At 63.3% G+C, this 18,372-nt stretch overlaps 1 protein-coding gene across 1 annotated transcript; it reads left to right on the forward strand.

The window, feature by feature from the left end:
• Positions 1-842: 842 nt before the first annotated feature.
• Positions 843-18,184, forward strand: LMTK3 (lemur tyrosine kinase 3). Its single transcript, XM_084612530.1, has 15 exons — positions 843-1,466; positions 5,008-5,141; positions 5,389-5,539; positions 6,946-7,022; positions 7,501-7,619; positions 8,382-8,469; positions 8,917-9,065; positions 9,468-9,552; positions 9,984-10,105; positions 10,655-10,804; positions 11,943-14,302; positions 14,819-15,141; positions 15,488-15,602; positions 16,096-16,329; positions 16,637-18,184. The coding sequence occupies exons 1-15, from the start codon at positions 1,379-1,381 to the stop codon at positions 16,651-16,653; spliced, it is 4,212 nt and encodes a 1,403-aa protein (XP_084468656.1). The 5' UTR covers positions 843-1,378; the 3' UTR covers positions 16,654-18,184.
• The last annotated feature ends 188 nt before the right edge of the window (positions 18,185-18,372 follow it).

Consider the following 18,372-nt stretch of genomic DNA (forward strand, 5'->3'; position numbering starts at 1 on the left):
TGTGACAGTCAGTGTGCGTGCAAGCCATGTGTGTGTGACAGGGTGTGTATGAGCGGTGTGTGTGCAAGCCATGTGTGTGTGACACTGTCAGGGGGTGTGTGTATGACACTGTCAGGGGGTGTGTGAGCCATGTGTATGTGACACTGTCAGGGGGTGTGTGTATGACACTGTCAGGGTGTGTGCGAGCCATATGTATGTGACACTGTCAGGGTGCATGCGAGCCGTGTGTGTGTGACAGGGTGCGTGCAGGCCGTGTGTGTGTGACAGTCAGGGTGTGTGTGAGCCGTTTGTGTATCTGACACTGTCAGGGTGTGTGCGAGCCGTGTATGTTTGTGTGTGTGTGTGTGGCCCATTGTGTGTGTGACACTGCGTGTGTTTGCACATGACACCTCCACCCAGCTCTCTCCCCACACTCTGGCTTGGGGAATCCCCCGGTGGCTCCCCCCAACACCCTGCACCCCCAAACTCCACCCTCTCCCCAAAATACCCCCCCAACACACACACACCTTCCCTCCCCATCCCTCTCCCACAGTGCCCCAGTGCTGCTGAGGCTGGTACCAGGGAGAAGGTAACCATGGAGACGCTCCCCCCATCCATCTCCTGCATCTCTCCGCCCTCCCCCTCTCCCTTCCTCTCTCCTTTCTTTGGGCTTCTGGCCCTGACGGACAGCTCCTGGGCCCAATCAGCGAGCCCGGCGGTGACTGGGGGGGGGGTCTGTCCGAAGGGGGTGGGTCTTGTCTCCATCAATTCCAGCAGCCCCGCTCCCCAGCCAGGCGGATGCCGAAATCAGCCAGCCTCCCATTGGATTTGATCCTCCTTTTCTTCTCCCCTTCCCCCCCTCATCCACTTCCCCGCCCCCCCCCCATCCCTGGAAAAGGGGGGGAAACCCAGACGTCGGCCGGGATCTCCCCTCCCCCGCCCCAGTCTTCCTTTCCGCCCTGCATCCCACCCTCCCCAATTCTTCTCCCCCCACTCTATTGTTGGCATGGGCATAGCCCGTGCCTGATCCTTCCTATCGCTTGGCCCCCGCCAGCCCTCCGCTGGGCGGATTGGCCCCTTCCCTCCTTCCCCTGGGGGCCCTGAGGCGGAGGAAGGAAGGAAGATGCTTCGGGATGAAAACCCGGTAGCAGCCCAGGCCAGGCCGGCCCATCTTCCCGGAGATGCGAAGCCGGGGTGCCCTCTGGCCCGGGTCCCCCTCGTCCCGTCGGATGTGTGAAAGCTACCGGGCGCGCCCCCCCTGTCCCGCGCACCTCCCCCGTTTCAGGCGGCGGGGCCCGCGCCTGGCTTCCCTACCCCGGGTCCCCCCCGCTCCCTCCCCGGACCTAGGCCATCTCCCCGCCGGTGGCACCCGCCGATTGATGCCCGCCGAGCCCCGACAATGCTAAGACAGGGGCCTGTCATCCTGCTGGCCGCCTCTATGTCGTATTTCAACCCGGACAGAGCCTTGGCAGCGCCGCTGGAGAACGGTGAGCCCCGGGCCTGGACGGCCTCCCCGGTGTCTGGGCATGCGGAGGGGACAGATCCCCTGGCGGATCCCCCCCCTCCGGTCCTTCCACCTCTTCATCCCTCCTCTGCTTCCTTCATCCCTTCTGTCGCTGTAACCTGCTTACCATCCCTCCTCCATCCCTTCCTTGTTCGCTCTAACCTGCTTTCCTTTCTTCCGCCATCCCTCCCTTCGCTCCCTCCCTCCGCCATCCCCTTCCTTCGCTCCCTCCATCCGCTGTCCCATTCCTCCTTCATCCCTCTGCCATCCCCTTCCTCCTTCATGCCTTCCTTCGCTCCCTCCCTCCGCCATCCCCTTCCTTCGCTCCCTCTGTCCACCGTCCCATTCCTCCTTCATCCCTACGCCATCCCCTTCCTCCTCCATCCCTTACTTCACTCATTCCATCCGCCGTCCCATGCCTCCTTCCTCCCTTCGCTGTCCCATTCCTCCTCCATCTCTCCCTTCACTCCCTCCCTCTGACATCCCCTTCCTCCTTCATCCCTCCGCTGTCCCATTCCTCCTCCATCTCTCCCTTCACTCCCTCCCTCTGACATCCCCTTCCTCCTTCATCCCTCCGCTGTCCCATTCCTCCTCCATCTCTCCCTTCACTCCCTCCCTCCGACATCCCCTTCCTCCTTCATCCCTCCGCTGTCCCATTCCTCCTTCATCCCTTCCTTCACTCCCTCCGTCCACCGTCCCATTCCTCCTTCATCCCTCCGCCATCCCCTTCCTCCTTCATCCCTTCCTTCGCTCCCTCATCCGCTGTCCCATTCCTCCTTCATCCCTCTGCCATCCCCTTCCTCATTCATCCCTTCCTTCGCTCCCTCCCTCTGCCATCCCTTTCCTCCTTCATGCCTTCCTTCGCTCCCTCCCTCCGCCGTCCGCTTCCTCCTTCATCCCTTCCTTCGCTTGTTCCATCTGCCACCCCATTCCTCCTTCCTCCCTCCGCTGTCCCATTCCTCCTTCATCCCTTCCTTCACTCCCTCCGTCCGCCGCCCCATTCCTCCTTCCTCCCTCCGCTGTTCCCTTCCTCCTTCATCCCTTCCTTCGCTCCCTCCCTCCAACATCCCCTTCCTCCTCCATCCCTTCCTTTGCTCCCTCCCTCCGACATCCCCTTTCTCCTTCATCCCTTCCGTCGCTGTAACCTGCTTACCATTCCTCCTCAATCCCTTCCTTGTTCGCTCTAACCTGCTCTCCATACTTCCTTCATCCCTCCCTTCTCTACTTCCCTCTGCCATCCCTTTTCTCCTTCATCCCTCCCTTCGCTCCCTCCCTCCACCATTCCCTTCCTCCTCCAGCCCTTCCTTCACTCGCTCCTTCCGATGTCCCCTTCTTCCTTCATCCCTCTGCCGTCCCCTTCCTCCTTTATCCCTCCCTTCGCTACCTCCCTCTGCCATCCCTTTTCTCCTTCATTCCTTCCTTCTCTCCCTCCCTTCGCCATCCCTTTTCTCCTTCATCCCTCCACCATTCCATTCCTCCTCCATCTCTCCCTTCGCTCCCTCCCTCTGACGTCCCCTTCCTCCTCCATCCCTTCCTTTGCTCCCTCCATCCGCCGTCCCCTTCCTCCTTCATGCCTTCCTTCACTCCCGCCCTCCACCATCCCCTTCCTCCTCCATCCCTTCCTTCGCTCCCTCCATCCGCCGTCCCCTTCCTCCTCCATCCCTTCCTTCGCTCCCTACCTCTGCTGTCCCCTTCCTCCTCCATCCCTTCCTTCGCTCCCTGACTCTGCTGTCCCTTCCTCCTCCATCCCTTCTTTCGCTCCCTCCCTCCGCCGTCCCCTTCCTCCTTCATCCCTTCCTTCGCTCCCTCCCTCCGCCGTCCCCTTCCTCCTCCATCTCTTCCTTTGCTCCCTACCTCTGCCATCCCCTTCCTCCTCCATCCCTTCCTTTGCTCCCTCCATCCGCCGTCCCCTTCCTCCTCCATCCCTTCCTTCACTCCCTCTATCCTCTGTCCCCTTCCTCCTTCATCCCTCTGCCATCCCCTTCCTCCTTCATCCCTTCCTTCGCTCCCTCCCTCCGCTGTCCCCTTCCTCCTCCATCCCTTCCTTCGCTCACTCCCTCTGCTGTCCCCTTCCTCCTCCATCCCTTCCTTTGCTCCCTCCATCCGCCTTCCCCTTCCTCCTCCATCCCTTCCTTCGCTCCCTCCATCCGCCTTCCCCTCCCTCCTCCATCCCTTCCTTCGCTCCCTCCATCCGCTGTCCTCCTCCATCCCTTCCTTCGTTTCCTCCCTCCGCCGTCCCCTTCCTTCGCTCCCTCCCTCCGCCATCCCATTCCTCCTTCATCCCTCTGCCGTCCCCTTCCTCCTCCCTCCCTTCCTTCGCTCCCTCCATCCGCTGTCCCCTTCCTCCTCCATCCCTTCCTTCGCTCCCTCCCCGCCATGTCCCATTTCTCCTTCCTTACTTCTGTCCCACCTGTTTTCCACCCCTCCATCGAGCACCACCTGGTTGCGCGCCCGTCCCCTCCGCCGACACGACCCCATCACTTTGTGTGTCATTTGGGGGGCTGGGTCGGGATGGGGGTTTTCCTCCCCCGTGGCTGGGTTGTAAGTTTCTCTTCTTAGGTGGCCAGGCCTGTCCCCTCCACAGAGCGGCTTAGTCAGTCCCGGGCTAGTGACATGTGTTTGTGTGGCGGCAGGAGGGTGGGGATGGGGTGTTGGGAGTTGGGGTGCTGGTGGGGGGGGTGCGTTATGGATTTTGCGCGGAGGGGAGAGGTCCACATTTCGGGCGGCTGGGCCTGTTGGGCCACTGATCGGTGGCACCCTGGTATGACGGGAGTCTGTGGGACCTGGGCCTGGTTCCCAGCAAGTTGGTTGAGGGGGCGTGTCTGGGTCCAGTCCCCAGAGCAGGTGTTTGGGGGTGGTTTTGGGTCAGGTTTCGGGAGGGGTAATTTGGGGTACAAGAGCTGTCGGCCTGGTGCCCGGTGGGTGAGTTGCAGGTAGTGTCTTGGCCCGGTTACTAGTGGGGCAGTTGGGGATCAAGGCCCAATTCCTAGTCAGTGATTTGGGGAGGGGTCTTGGCCCAGTTCCTGATGGGTGAATTCGGAGAAGTCTGTCTGTCTGTCTGCGCTCCACATCCATCCATCCATCCCTCGCCCCCTCCCTAAATCCTGCATTTGCCACGAATTACCATTTCAACGGGGACTGGGCATTATTTGCCCTGTAACGCCCGGAACTGGTAGCGGTTCCAATGGGGTTTTCCCCACAGAGCTCAATCACAACAGTCCCAGGAATGGGGGAGGGTCCGGACCACTGGGGCATGTTGTGACGGGGGGAAGAGGAGTCTGGGCAGTGGTCTTCAAGAGCGGGGAGGGGGCCTGAATTAATGACCGTGTGGGAGCTATGCAGAAATGAGCTGTTATATCAATAGCTGAGCACAGTGGTCTAACCCGTCCCCCGCCCTGCCCCAGAGGTGGCCGCATCTCAGTGCCATGCAAGGGATCCCTGTATAACCAGCTCCCGTGCCCTGCCCCAGAGGGGCTGCATCTCAGCACCGGGCCAGTTCTTACTCTCATTTCTCTCTCCCCTAGATGGTCTGTCCCAAGGCCGGTTCCCTCTTGCACCCCCATATGCCGTGGTCTTGATCTCCTGTTCGGGTCTCCTGGCCTTCATCTTTCTCCTGCTCACCTGTCTGTGCTGCAAACGGGGCGATGTTGGCTTCAAGGTGAGAGGTGGCTGGGGCTGGGGAGGAGCACAGCTGGGTGTCACAGGGCATGCTGGCCTTTTAAGGGAAAACCACACACCTGGAACACCCCTGTTCTGAGCCCGGGACCACCTGCCTTCCACCCCTGGGATTTGTGGTTCCCAGGCCCTGTGCCTTGAGAGACATAGGCCCTAGAAAGGAGGGGGCAAGTGGAGAGAGACACGACACCCCAGGTCCTCATGCGTCCCTGTCTGCTTGCACCCTGCAGGAGTTCGAGAACCCGGATGGGGAGGAGTATTCAGGGGAGTACACGCCACCCGCCGAGGAGACCTCATCGTCCCAGTCCATCCCAGATGTCTACATCCTGCCGCTCTCTGAGGTCTCGCTCCCGGCTCCCAGCCAGCAGATGCCCAAGACAGGTAGAGGACATGCTTGTCTCCCAACTGGGTGTGATACATGCCTGGACTGTGGGGATGGGGTGGATTGGAAAACCAGGTTCTTGGTTGTCCAGTGGGAATGGGCTATGTTAGCTTGGTTCTAGGCTAGTCAATGGAGACTGGGTGCCTCTGGTTCTTGGTTTGTCAATGGGCAAGGGGGAGTTCTGGTTCTAGACTAGTCTATGGAGGCAGGGAGACTCTGGTTCTAGGCTTGTCAGTGGGATTGGTGGTACTGGTTCTAAGCTAGTCCATGGGGAGGCATTGGTTCTACACTAGTCAACTGGGATGTGGTGACTCTTATTTTAGGTAGTTGACGAGGATGAGAAAGCTCTGGTTCTAGGCTAATCAACATGGAAGAGGTTATTCTGGTCAGTGGAGATGGACTGACTCCGTTTCCAGGCTAGCCAATGGGGATGAAATGGCTCTGGAAATAAGGTTCTAAGCTACCCAGTGAGTGTTGAGACACTATGTGTAGACCCACCAGGATCTAGATCAGCCACTAATTATTTATTAGGTCAAAACTAGACCTGACAAAGGGGCTGAAATGGCTGCAGCCTTGAACTAGCATCCGGGACACAATGGCATTAGATGCCACATTCTGGATCAGCAGATAGGGCAAAAGACCACAGACCATGTTCTAGACTACCCAATGAGGACACAGAGATTCTGGTAACCACATTCTACATTAAACAGTGAAGATTCAGTGACTGGAGGCTGGGATCTAGAGTAGCCAATGTAAATGCAGCAAATCAAGAAAGCAGGTTCTAGACCAACCAATGAGGCAGCAGTGACACTGTAAAGCAGACTCTAGACTAACCAAATGTGGAAGTAATGACACTGGGAAAGAGGGTCTAGACTAACAATGTTCTAGCTCTGGAAATCTCTTTATAGACAAGTAATGTTCTAGACTAACTAGTGTGGACAAAGCAGCTCCGGACACCATGTTCTAGATTAGTCTATGACACTAGGGGTATATTCGAAAAAATGTTCTCAGGTGCAATGACTCTCGCAACCCGATTCTAGACCAGTGAGGTTCTAGATGAGTGGGTGCAGATGAAGCAACTCTGGAAAGCACATTCTAGACTAGCAATCGAGGTGTCTGCTCCATTCGAAGCCATGTTCTAGATGACCCAATGGGGATGCAGTGACTCTGGGAACATGGTTCTAGATTAGCCAGTGATTCTGGAAGCCGTGTTGCGGAGGAGCCGATGACCCAGCCTCCTGGGGGCCTCTGAAGGAGGATTGCGACCCCCTGGTCCTAACCTCTTTCCTGCTAGGAGGAGGGATCGGATGAAGGTGGGTAGAGGGCCGTCACGGGAGCTCCCTTCTCCCCAGTGGAGGTGCTGGCAGGGTTCAGCCCCTCCTCACCCTCCTGTGTCCCCTTCCAGACCTAGTGAAGCATCTGGGCTTGAGCCGGCAGCACCTCAGCTACCTGCAGGAGATCGGGAACGGCTGGTTTGGGAAGGTGAGTGCGCCTCCCCTGCCACTTTGCTACCTGCTCCCCGCCCCCCCGGCCTCCACAGGTGTCACATCCAGGGAGAGCCGGTTCCCACCTGTCCCCAGGGCAGGGACTAGCTGGCTCAAGGGGGCAGGGAATGGGGCACGGGGCCTTTCCCCTCTAGAGGACGCCAACTCCCACCCCGCCCCAGGGCAGGGACTGGCTGGCTTGGGGTGGGAGTGGGAATGGGGCTCAGGGCCTTTCCGCTCTAGTGACGGGGAGCTGTTCCCATCTGACACGCCATTTTGTTGCCCCTGTGTGAAACAAGTTTGCGGGGTCTCAGCAGCCCCTGCACCAGAGAGGCCGAGGGCTGGACGGGCCTCAGAGACTGCACGCTAATCTGCCCCCCTAGTGGGGGCCCCCCACCACAGGCGGAGGCATGGGGGGGGATTGGGCCCCACTGGGGTGGAGACCCTGTGGTATGACTGTCAGATCTGTCTCCTAGGTGATCCTGGGGGAGATCTTCTCTGACTTCACCCCAGCCCAGGTGGTGGTGAAGGAGCTCCGGGTCAGCGCCGGACCCCTGGAGCAGAGGAAGTTCCTGTCGGAGGCTCAGCCCTACCGGTAATTAGGGGATGGGAGATCCCCAGAAGTGGCTGCATCTCAGCGCTGGGCGAGGGGTCCCCGTATACTCAGTCCCTGTGCCGCACCCCAGAGGTGGCTGCATCTCAGTGCCGGGCGAGGGGTCCCCGTATACCCAGGCCTCGCGCCCCACCCCAGAAGCAGTCACATCTCAGCATCCTTAGAGCACAAAGATAAGAGGAAACCTGTATCATGCAGTGGTGTGAAAGCAGCCCATGGTGGTCCTGTTTCAACCCAGACTTACTGAGATTGGGGGCAGGGCTTGCCACACCTGTGTTTAAAGCCACAGCGTCGAGATAAAAGTCCCACCGCTAAAAATCACCACACACACACCCCCACGCCTCCTTCCCCAGCCCATCAGTAGGGGAGGATCTGGGAAGGGTTTGGAGGAGCTAGTCACTGGGATCGTCCCCCACCCCTCTCCACTGAGGATCCCACAGCATTTTCCAGCCCTTTGGGAAACTTTCTGCCCCCTGTGGAAAGGGCAGGAGCCTCCCCCCCACACACACACTTTGCGGAGGGGGAAATCGAGGCACGTGGGGGAGGGGCTTGCCCAGACTAAATCATTGTCAGAGCTGCCGAGAGAACCCAGGAGTCCTGGCTCCCAGCCCCCTCCCCACTCTAACCACCAGACTCCCCTCCCCTCCCAGAGCCAGGATAGAACCCAGGCATCCGGGTGCCGCTGTTGCCATGGGGAATGACAGTGCTCTCGCTCTCTCTCTCTCTGTCCCCCCGGCTTTGAAGAAGCCTTCAGCACCCGAACATCCTGCAGTGTCTGGGGCTGTGCACGGAGACCATCCCCTTCCTGCTCATCATGGAGTTCTGCCAGCTGGTGAGCGCGGGCGGGGGCTGCGTGGGGATGGGGGGGGGCGCAGCGCTGTCCCCTCGTGGCTGGGCTCAGAACAGCCCTGTGGGGGTGTGGGGGGGCTTTGTGTGTGTGTGTGTCCCCTGATGGCTGGGCTCAGAATGGCTCTCTCTGTGTGTGTGTCGTCCCACTGCTCTCTGGTGGCTGGGAGCAGAACTCCCCGCTGGGTGTGTGTGTGTCTGTCCGAGAAGGGGAGTGCGCCCTCTCCTGGGGGCAGTGCGCACTGCCGACCTGTGTGTCATAGCCCCATGCTGCCGGAAGCTGGGTGGGGAATCCCCACTCTACCAGCTGCTGTGGGCTCCGAGGTTGCTGCCGGTTGCTGGAGGGGTACGGTGGCCCCCGCGGGATCCCCGGTGCCCCCATCTGTGCCCCGGCCTGCCTGACCTCCCCCCCATCCCTCCCCCGTTGCCCCAGGGCGACTTGAAGCGCTACCTGCGAGCCCAGCGCCAGGCCGAGGGGCTGACCCCCGACCTGCTGACCCGCGACCTCGGCACCCTGCAGCGCATGGCCTATGAGCTCACCTTGGGGCTGCTGCACCTCCACAAGAACAATTACATCCACAGGTGAGCACCCGGACGCCGGGGTTCTCTCCCGGCTGCGGGAGGGGAGGGGATTCAGGGGGTTAGTGCCAGGAGGGAGGACTGGGGGCCAGGACTCCTGGGTTCTATCCCACCTCCGAGAGGGGAGGGGGGTCTAGTGGTTAGAGCAGGGAGGGCTGGGGGCCAGGACTCCTGGGTTCTATTCCACCTCCGAGAGGGGAGGGGGGGTTTAGTGGTTAGAGCAGGGAGGGCTGGGGGCCAGGACTCCTGGGTTCTATCCCACCTCCGGGAGGGGAGGGGGATGGAGGGATTAGAGTGGGGGTGTCTGGGAGGTAGCGCTCTCCCCAGGGCAGGTGTGACACAGGTGGGGTGTCCCCAGGGGAAGCTGCCGGCTGCTGACTGGGGTCTCCCCACATTCCCCCACAGCGACCTGGCCCTGCGGAACTGCCTGCTGACCTCCGACCTCACCGTCCGGGTCGGCGACTATGGCCTCTCGCACAACAACTACAAGGTGCGAGCCCTGGGGTGGGGCGGGGACTGGCTGGCTCAGGGGGGTGGGAAATGGGTCATGGGGCCTTTCCCCTCTAGGGGGCGCCGGCTCCCACCCGGCCCCAGGGCAGGGACTGGCTGGCTCAGGGGGGTGGGAAATGGGGCTGGCCTTTCCCCTCTAGGGGGCGCCGGCTCCCACCCGGCCCCAGGGCAGGGACTGGCTGGCTCAGGGGGGTGGGGAATGGGTCATGGGGCCTTTCCCCTCTAGGGGGCGCCGGCTCCCACCCGGCCCCAGGGCGGGGACTGGCTGGCTCAGGGGGGTGGGGAATGGGTCATGGGGCCTTTCCCCTCTAGGGGGCGCCGGCTCCCACCCGGCCCCAGGGCAGGGACTGGCTGGCTCAGGGGACTCAGGGGGGTTCCTGCCCGGTGCTGACCCCTCTCCCCCCCGTGCAGGAGGATTATTACATCACCCCCGACCGGCTGTGGATCCCGCTGCGCTGGGCGGCGCCGGAGCTGCTGGACGAAGTTCACGGGACGCTCGTGGTGGTGGATCAGAGCAAGGAGAGCAACGTCTGGTGAGTCCCGCACTGTGTCCCGGAGCCCTCTGCCCCCTGCCGAGCCCCGGGGCAGCCAGGGCCGCCCCTAGCCTGAGGGGCAAAGGGTCAGTAAGGGGGAAGCTTTGGCGGGAGCACTGTCTCAGAGCTACCTGTTCTACGTGGCTGTTAACCCGCCCCCGCGCCCAACCCCAGAGGGGCCGCATCCCAGCACCGGGCAAGGGGTCCCTATATAACCAGCCCCCACCCCCCACCCCACAGGGGCTGCGTCTCAGCAGCAGGTGAGGGGTTCCCATATACCCCCGCCCATGCCCCACCCGAGAGGGGCTGCATCTGAGCACTGGTGAGGAGTCCCCGTTTAACCAGCCCATGTGTCCACCCCAGAGGGGCTGCGTCCCAGCGCTGGGGTCCCGTATACCCAGCCCCTGCACTCCACTCCACAGGGGCCACATCCAAGCACCACACGAGGGGTCCCCGTATACCCAGCCGCCGCGCCTCACCCCAGAGCAGCTGCATCTCAGCGCCGGGCAAGGGGTCCCCGCACTCACCCCGTAACCCTGCTTTGCCCAGGTCCCTGGGGGTGACGATGTGGGAGCTGTTTGAATTCGGCAGCCAGCCCTACCGGCACCTGTCGGACGAGGAGGTTCTCGCCTTCGTCATCAAAGAGCAGCAGATGAAGCTGGCCAAGCCACGCCTGAAGCTGCCCTACTCCGACTACTGGTGAGTGCTGGCTCCCTGCCCCACAGCCGCCCCAGCTCCCCGGCAGGTCCCAGCAAGCGGCTGGGTCTGTGGGGAGCTAGCTGGCCATGACCCTAGCCTGGTACAGCCGCTCCAAAGGGCTGAGGACCACCGGACTCGGTGTGCGCCTGACGGGCTCTTCCATCGCTGACAGCCGTGGGTGGTTCCTGGCTGGGCTGTTGCTGGGCCCCATCACTGCTTCATTTCGCCGTTCATCTTGTCCTGCTTTGCTCTGTGTCTCCGGCTGTTGTTTTCTGACTGTTCTTCTTTCTCTCTGACCGTTGTTTTCCGAATGGTCCTCTGCCTCCCTCTCTAGCTGTGTTTTTCTGACTGTTCTTCCGTCTCCGACTGTTTTTCTGTCTCTACAGATTTTACTTTCTACTTTTCTGTTTGTTTGTTTTTTCTGGCTGTTCTTCTGTCTCTGGCTGTTTTCCCTTCTCTTGCTCTTTCTGACTTCCGTTTCTCTAGCTGATGCTTCTGACTGTTCTCTGTCTCTTTGGCTGTTATTTTCGGCCTGTTCTCTCTTTGGCTGTTTTCTGACTGTTTTTTTTCTGTCTCTCTTGATTTTTTCTGTCTTCTGTTACCAACTGGTCTTCTGTCTCTACAGCTGGTATTTTCTTACTGTTCTTCTGCCTCTCTTCCCAGCTGTTCTCTTCTCTGGCTGTTATTTCCTGACTGTTTTCTCTCTCTCCAACGGTTCTTCTGTCTCTCTCTGACAGGCTGTTTTCCCCCCCGACTGTTCTTCTGTTTCTGCCTGTTCTTCTGTCTCTCTCTGAGTTTTTTTCTGGCTGTTCTGCTTCTTTTTGACAGTTCTTCTGTATCTTTGGCTGTTACTTTCTGACGGCTCTGTCTGTTTTCCAATTCTTCTGTCTCTTTCTGGCAGTTGTTTTCAGACTGTTCTTTCACCTCTCTCCAGCTGTTTCTCTGGCTGTTGTTTTCTGCCGGTCCTTCTGTGTCTCTCTGGCTGTTCTTCAGTCTCTACAGCTGGCTTATTCCTGACTCTTCTCTCTCTCTCCCTCTGGTGCTTCTTCCACCTCTCCAGCTGTTTGTTTTCCGACTGTTCTTCTCTGACTGTTCCATCCCGCCCTGCCCTGACCGCCCCCTCTCCCTCCCATTGCAGGTACGAGGTGATGCAGTCCTGCTGGCTGCCGGCGCCACAGCGTCCCACGCTGGAGGAGCTGCACCTGCAGCTGACCTACCTGCTGACGGAGCGCTGCCATGCGCAGGCGGAGGAGAGTTTCGAGTGGCGCTGGAATGCCCTGAAGCCCAAGCGCTCGCCGGCCGCCTCCCCCGCAAGCCGGCGCCGCTCGGAGGAGATCTCGGCCTACCCGCTGCTGGATGGCTTCCAGGGGGCCGACCTGGACGATGTCCTGACGGTCACCGAGAGCAGCCGGGGGCTGAACTTCGAATACATGTGGGAGAAGGCCCGGCTGGGGCGCTGGAAGGCCGGGGCTGCCCCCTCCAGCAACGGCGGCCTGGCCGTGCCCGGCGCCAACCCCTTCTACGAGGCGCCCACGCGGCAGAGCCTGGAGACGCCCAGCGTGGTCCCGGTGATTAGCGCCCGCAGCCCCTCGGTCAGCAGCGAGTACTACATCCGGCTGGAGGAGCACGGGGACGGGGAAGGGCCCGAGGGCCCTGTCTGCACCCCCAGCCCCGTCTACGAGCGCCAATACGGGGTGCCCGGCTCCCCGCCAGAGCCCCTCTTCCCTTCCGACTGGGACCCCATTGAAGCAGGCCGGGGCAGCCCCCCGCCACCAGCCCGCCGCCGCCTCCTGCCAGAGGGGCCGTCCAGCTGGGCCCCCGGTGCCAGCAACCCCTTCATCTCGGCGTCCCGGGAGCCGGTGCGGCATGGCGCCAACCCCTTCCGGGCCGAGATCCAGGAGACCTCGCTGACGGAGCCGGCGCCAGGGGGCGTCTTCCTGGGGGAGTCGCTCCTGCACGTGTACCGGGAGCTGAAGGAGCAGCAGCACGGCTGGGACTGCGAGGGGCTGGAGGAGCGGGGGGCCGGGGAGACGCTGGCGGGGGACCCCTCGGAGTTCCGCCCCTCGCCCCCCTGGGACCGGGAGCCCTCGCTGATGGAGGAGCAGAGCTCAGCCGGCAGCACCGACGGGGAGGACGCCAGCAGCGGGGGGGCCGGGCGCCGCAACCCCCTGCTCTGCCCCCTCTGCAGCCGGGGCGGGCGGTGCCGCTGCGCCCCGGGCCGGGGGGAGGTCGTGAGTGGCTGGAGCAACCACGCCCCCATCCCCCGGCCCCACCGCGACAGCTACGGCACCGAGGACGACTCCTCCCTCAAGGTGGAGCGGGGCTCCCTGGCCGACTGCCCCATCCTGCTGGGAGAGGGGCCCCCCGGGGCCGGAGAGGGCGGGGCCGAGCCCCCCGCCCCGCCCCCGCCCTCGGCCTTCTACGACCCGCTGATGGGCGCGGCCGTGGTGAGCTACGAACTCCAGGACTACCCCAAGCGGGGGGCGGCCGGGCGGCCGCCGGGCTCGCCCTTCCCCGGCCTGACGGCCGCCTGCTGCAGCGCCATCATGCCGGTGGAGATCCCGCCCCTGGCCACGCTGGCGGAGAGCACCGACGAGGAGACCATCGCCATCGTGCCCGAGGCTGCGGACGGCTTCGCGGACGGCCCCCAGATCGGCCTGGCCCTGGCGGGCCGGCCGAAGGGCCCGCTGGACTCCGGGGACTCGCTGGACCTCCCCTCCAACGCCAGCTCCTCCGAGGGCTGCAGCCCGGCCTCCCGCTTCTCCTCGCCGGGCCAGAAGTTCCCCGACAGCGGCTACGAGACGGAGAGCACCTTCTCCCCGGAGCTCCTCGTCCGGGAGGCCGAGGAGCGGACTGAGGAGGAAGAGGACGGGGAGCTGCCCGGCCAAGGGGACGCCCCCCAGCTGCCCCCCACGCCCCTCTCGGAGTCCACCAGCGACCTGACACTGTCGGAGGCGACGCCGGGGATGGAGGAGGAGGTGGACGTGGGGCGGGGGCTGGCCTGTTTTTCGGACGGCGAGGCAGAGGGGGGCCAGGGGGAGGAGGAGGTGCCGGCAGCGGGGCAGGGCGGGGGGCAGCTGGCCAAGACAGAGGCCGGCTTCGTGGTGCAGGTGTGCAAGGAGCAGCTGCTGGTGTCGCTGCGGGAGAACATCACCCGCAACCTGCTCTGCAGCTACCGGGACCCAAGGACCCCGGCGTCCGGGGCCCCAGCTGCCAAGGAGGAGGCCGTGATCCGGCTCTGGGCCCTGGAGCCCGAGGGGGCCCAGGGCACCCAAGACGAGGAGGAAGGGGGCAGCGGAGAGGCGGCAGGCGGGCCGCCCCAGGAAGAGGAGCAAGGGGCGGAGAGCGAGGAAGGGCAGCTGGACGGCCAGGGGGCGCCGGAGCTGAGCGGGGAGGCCCCTGTCCCCAGCCCCGAGGGGGCCGACCCGGCGTCTGAGCAGCCGCAGCCCCACTCGGACTTCAGCACGGCGGGGAGCCCAGGCAGCGAGGACATCAAAGGTGGGGAGACGCCAGGGGCCGGGGATGCCATCGGAGGGAGGGGGCAGGGACCGTCTGGGGGGAGGGATAGGGGCCATCTGGGGGAAGGGATGGGGACCATCTTGGGGGGAAGGGGCTGCCATCTGGGGGAAGGGATGGGGACCATCTTGGGGGGAAGGGGGTGCCATCTGGGGGAAGGGATGGGGACCATCTTGGGGGGAAGGGGGTGCCATCTGGGGGAAGGGATGGGGACCATCTGGGGGGGGAAGGGGGTGCCATCTGGGGGAAGGGATGGGGACCGTCTGGGGGGGAAGGGGGTGCCATCTGGGGGCAGGGAGAGGGACCGTGTGAGGGGGAAGGGTACCCTCTGCAGGACAGAGGAAGGGAGGTGTGGGGGGGTGGAAGGAGGGAGGATGGGGGTGTGGGGCGGCGGGGACGGTGGCAGGGATGGATGGGGGGGGCGGCGACCCTGACCTCTCAACCCTGACCCTGACCTTTGCCCCCCCTTCTCTCCCCCTGCCCCATCCCCGCCTGCAGCCAAGGTCTCGCGCCTGTCTCTGGCGCTGCCCCCGCTGAGCCTGCAGCCCTTCGCCGGCCCGGGGGGGCGGAAGGGCTGCGGGGGGCTGGCGCCGGAGGAGGAGGGGGCCGGGCGGGGGGCGCCGGGGCCGGGCGAGGAGGAGGAGGACGAGGAGGCGTCGGGCGCCGGGGGCGTCCCCATCGTGGTCAGCGACTCGGACGACGGGCGCAACCTGCGCGGGCTGCTCAAGTCCCCGCGCTCAGCCGAGGAGGCTGCCGAGCTGGACCGGAAACGCAAGATGGTGTCCTTCTACGACGACGTCACCGTCTACCTCTTCGACCAGGTGAGGGCGGGGCCGGGGGAGGTGGGCGGGGCCCGGGGGACTGGGGCTGGACCGGAAACGCAAGATGGTGTCCTTCTTCGACGACCTCACCGTCTACCTCTTTGACCAGGTGAGGGCGGGGCCTGGGGATGTGGGCGGGGCCTGAGGATGTGGGCGGGGCCTGGGGATGTGGGCGGGGCCTGGGGGATGGAGGGCGGGGCCAGGAGAGCAGCAGGTCGAGTCTGGTTTAGGAAGGCGGGGATAAGGAATAGGGAGGAGCCATGGGTGTGGGGGTGATGGGAAGGGGGCGGGGCCAGGCCGGGAGTGGGCGGGGCCTATGGATTAATTCTCCCCCGTCTGCTCCTAGGAGACACCCACCAACGAGCTGAGCTCACAGAGCGGCCCGGAGGGCGAGGGCGGCACCACCCAGGGCCCCACGGGGCAGCCTGCCCTCGAGGCCTTCCCGCCCGCCGACGGATTCAGTGAGCCCCGCACCACGGGGGTGGGAATGGCTCCCCGGGGGGTGGGTGGGGCTAAGCCATCACCAATTATTTCATGGGCTCATTTGCTTATTTTAAAATGCTCATTTGCATACAGCCATAAACAGCAGCTGCCGGTCAACACCCCCTTGCCAGGGTGCCCCGAGGCGGGCGGCAGGGGAGGAAGCTGAGCCAGGGGGAGGTGGGTGCTCAAGGGGGCTCAGGAGGAGATGGGGGGCTAGACACAGGCCACATATCCCCATGGGGAAGGGGGAAGGGGGCCTTGGCGTTGCCCAATGGGGAAATGGGCGTTGGCCGTGCTAACAAATTGGGGAGGGGACATCAGCCATGATGACCAATGAGGGGAGGGGAGGTCAGCTGTGCTGACCAATGGGAAAAGGGGCATCGGCCCCAGTGGGGATCCCTCCCTGAGGAGGGGCCATTGGCAGTGGAGTGGGGCTGGCCATGCCCCCTCTCACCCTCCCCCTGCCCCCAGGTGGCAGCTTTGAATGGGACGACGATTTCCCGCTGATGGCCCAGAACCCATCTTTCGTCTCCATGGTGACAGACCCCAGCTCGGGGGCTCTCCCGACGCCGCCCCCCGTGCTGCTCCCAGCCAAGGGGGCAGAGCCCAGCCTGATGGATGCCCTGCGCTTCTCCCGCTTCACCGTCTCCCCCGCCCTCGAGCCCCACCTGGCCCCCCGCGAGGCCGAGCTGGCGCCCACAGCCAGTGAGTGAGACGGGAGACCGGGCTGATGGGCCTCTGGGGCTCATCCAGGGACAGGGAGGTGGCGGGATACCAGGGTAGATGGGCCCATGGGGCTCTCCAGGGGCAGAGAGAGGGCAGGATACTGGGGTGATGGGCCCGGCCCATGGGCCTGATCCAGCGGGGCAGGGAGGAGCAGGATACTGGGGTAGATGGGCTCATGAGGCTGATCCAGGGACAGGGAAGGGGCCGGGTATTGGGGTGATGGATGTGTGGGGCTGATCCAGGTCTTTTTGCTCTGTCCTTCTGCTCCTCTCTCTTTCTCTTCCAGACCCCATTGAGAACTGAGGTGGGGACCCACCCCGCAGCAATCAGGGACTCCATGGGGTGGCGCCAGGCCATCGCCCCCCCCCGCACCCTCACCCGCTAGCCTGGCTGGGAGACGCATGCGCCAGGCATGTTCTGGGGGACACAGAGACCCATTGGCGCCCGGACGGGGGGGGACAGCCAGCATTTTGGGGATCCCTCCCCCCACGAGTGCCCCCACAAGAACTTGCTTCTCTGGACAATTTTTTTACAGTGACTCAGACGATGGGGGGCAAGCAGGGGGGCAGCCAGGCTGCTGAATGTACCCGCCCCACCGTGCCCCTCTCTGCCCACTTCCCCCCACATGGGAGTTTGCTGTCAAAACTCTGTCTTGTGCCAAATCCAACCTCGAGGGGCAGCGAGCTACGTATCAGGGTGGGGGGCCCAGACTGCTCCCCCGAGCGGTGTGGGGGTGGGGCCTGGAATTGGTCCCCCTACCGGTTTGTTTAACTCTTTGTGTCTCAAGCAAAGAGGGGAAATGCCCCATAACTCATCAGCAATGGGGGGATCCCCCCAACCAGCCCTGCCCCCCCGCACTGTGGAATGTAGGCCCCAAAGCTGCCACCCGCTTCCCCCTCCTGGCACCAGATGCCACCTGATGGATGGACAAGGGGGGGCATCATTATACAGACACCTTCGTGGCCCCCCCCAGGATATGCACTGACAATGGAGCACCCCCTCCCCCCTCCCCCGCAGCTGGAGATCAGCTGGGGCCCTGGGATTCAGCGGGGAGGGGGAATGGCGGGGTGGGGGGAGATGGTTTGTCTTAAAAGGTCTGACGCTCACTGGTTTGTACTGGGGGCAGAGTGGAGACCCTGGGCTGGGGCAGGCGGCTGCTGGGTTATTACCAGCACTGGAGGGGGGCACCACCGGTTTATACTGGAAGCCTGATGGAGTCCATGGGGGTTACAGAGCCTTTTGGGGGGGGTTCACTGGGTATATTTTCTAGTCCGTGGGGCCCATCCCCTGCCTTTTGCCCATTGGGGTGCATGGGGATAGGCTTAGTGAATGGGGCACGGGGCCTTTCTCCTCTAGGGGGTGCCAGTTCCCATCTGGCCCCAGGGTGGGGGGACTGGCTGGCTCAGGGGGGCAGGGAATGGGACATGGGGCCTGTCCCCTCTAGGGGGCTCATCTACCTGGTATCCTGCCCCCTCCCTCACAGATCAGACCCATGGGTCCCTCTAGCCTGGTGTCCTGCCCCCCTGGATCAGACCCACAGGTCCCTCTACCCATGGGTCCCACCCCCTCGCCTAGCCCTATCTGGCCTGTGTCAGAAGTGGGGCTGGGCCTGGATTTCACCGGCACCCTCCAGCGTGCGTTTCTGGATCAGTTTGTCATTAATGGGGTGATCCACCTGCCCCCTCCGGCAAGAACTGAGCCCCCCCCCCACCACCACCTGCCAGGCAGCTGCCAAACAAGGCCGGGTCTGTAAATACGTGGGCATGGGGAGACCTTTGGCCTGCTCCCAATTTGCCAAAATGAACAAAGAGATTAAAAAAGAGTGAATATTAAACCCCAAGTGTCTTCTACCCACGAGCGAGCGAGTCACGAGGGGAGGCTGGCCCCATGGATGGCGGTGGGGTTGCGGGGGGGCGAGGTGTGTGTGTGTCGGGGGGAAGGAGGCTGTGGGGTGATAGATGGAGGGATCGAGTGCTGCATTGTACGGGATAGCAGGATGGAGTGGTCAGTGGGGGGAAGGAT

Source organism: Lepidochelys olivacea (assembly GCF_965140295.1).
Source record: "Lepidochelys olivacea isolate rLepOli2 genome assembly, chromosome: 23".
NCBI lineage: Eukaryota > Metazoa > Chordata > Testudines > Cheloniidae > Lepidochelys > Lepidochelys olivacea.

Coding starts and splice junctions, on each gene's coding strand:
- LMTK3 (XM_084612530.1), top strand. CDS start 1,379: ATGCTAAGACAGGGGCCTGTCATCCTGCTGGCCGCCTCTATGTCGTAT. Junction 10,805..11,942: donor CTGCCCTACTCCGACTACTG/GTGAGTGCTGGC, acceptor CTCCCATTGCAG/GTACGAGGTGATGCAGTCCT. Junction 15,142..15,487: donor CCGTCTACCTCTTCGACCAG/GTGAGGGCGGGG, acceptor GTCTGCTCCTAG/GAGACACCCACCAACGAGCT.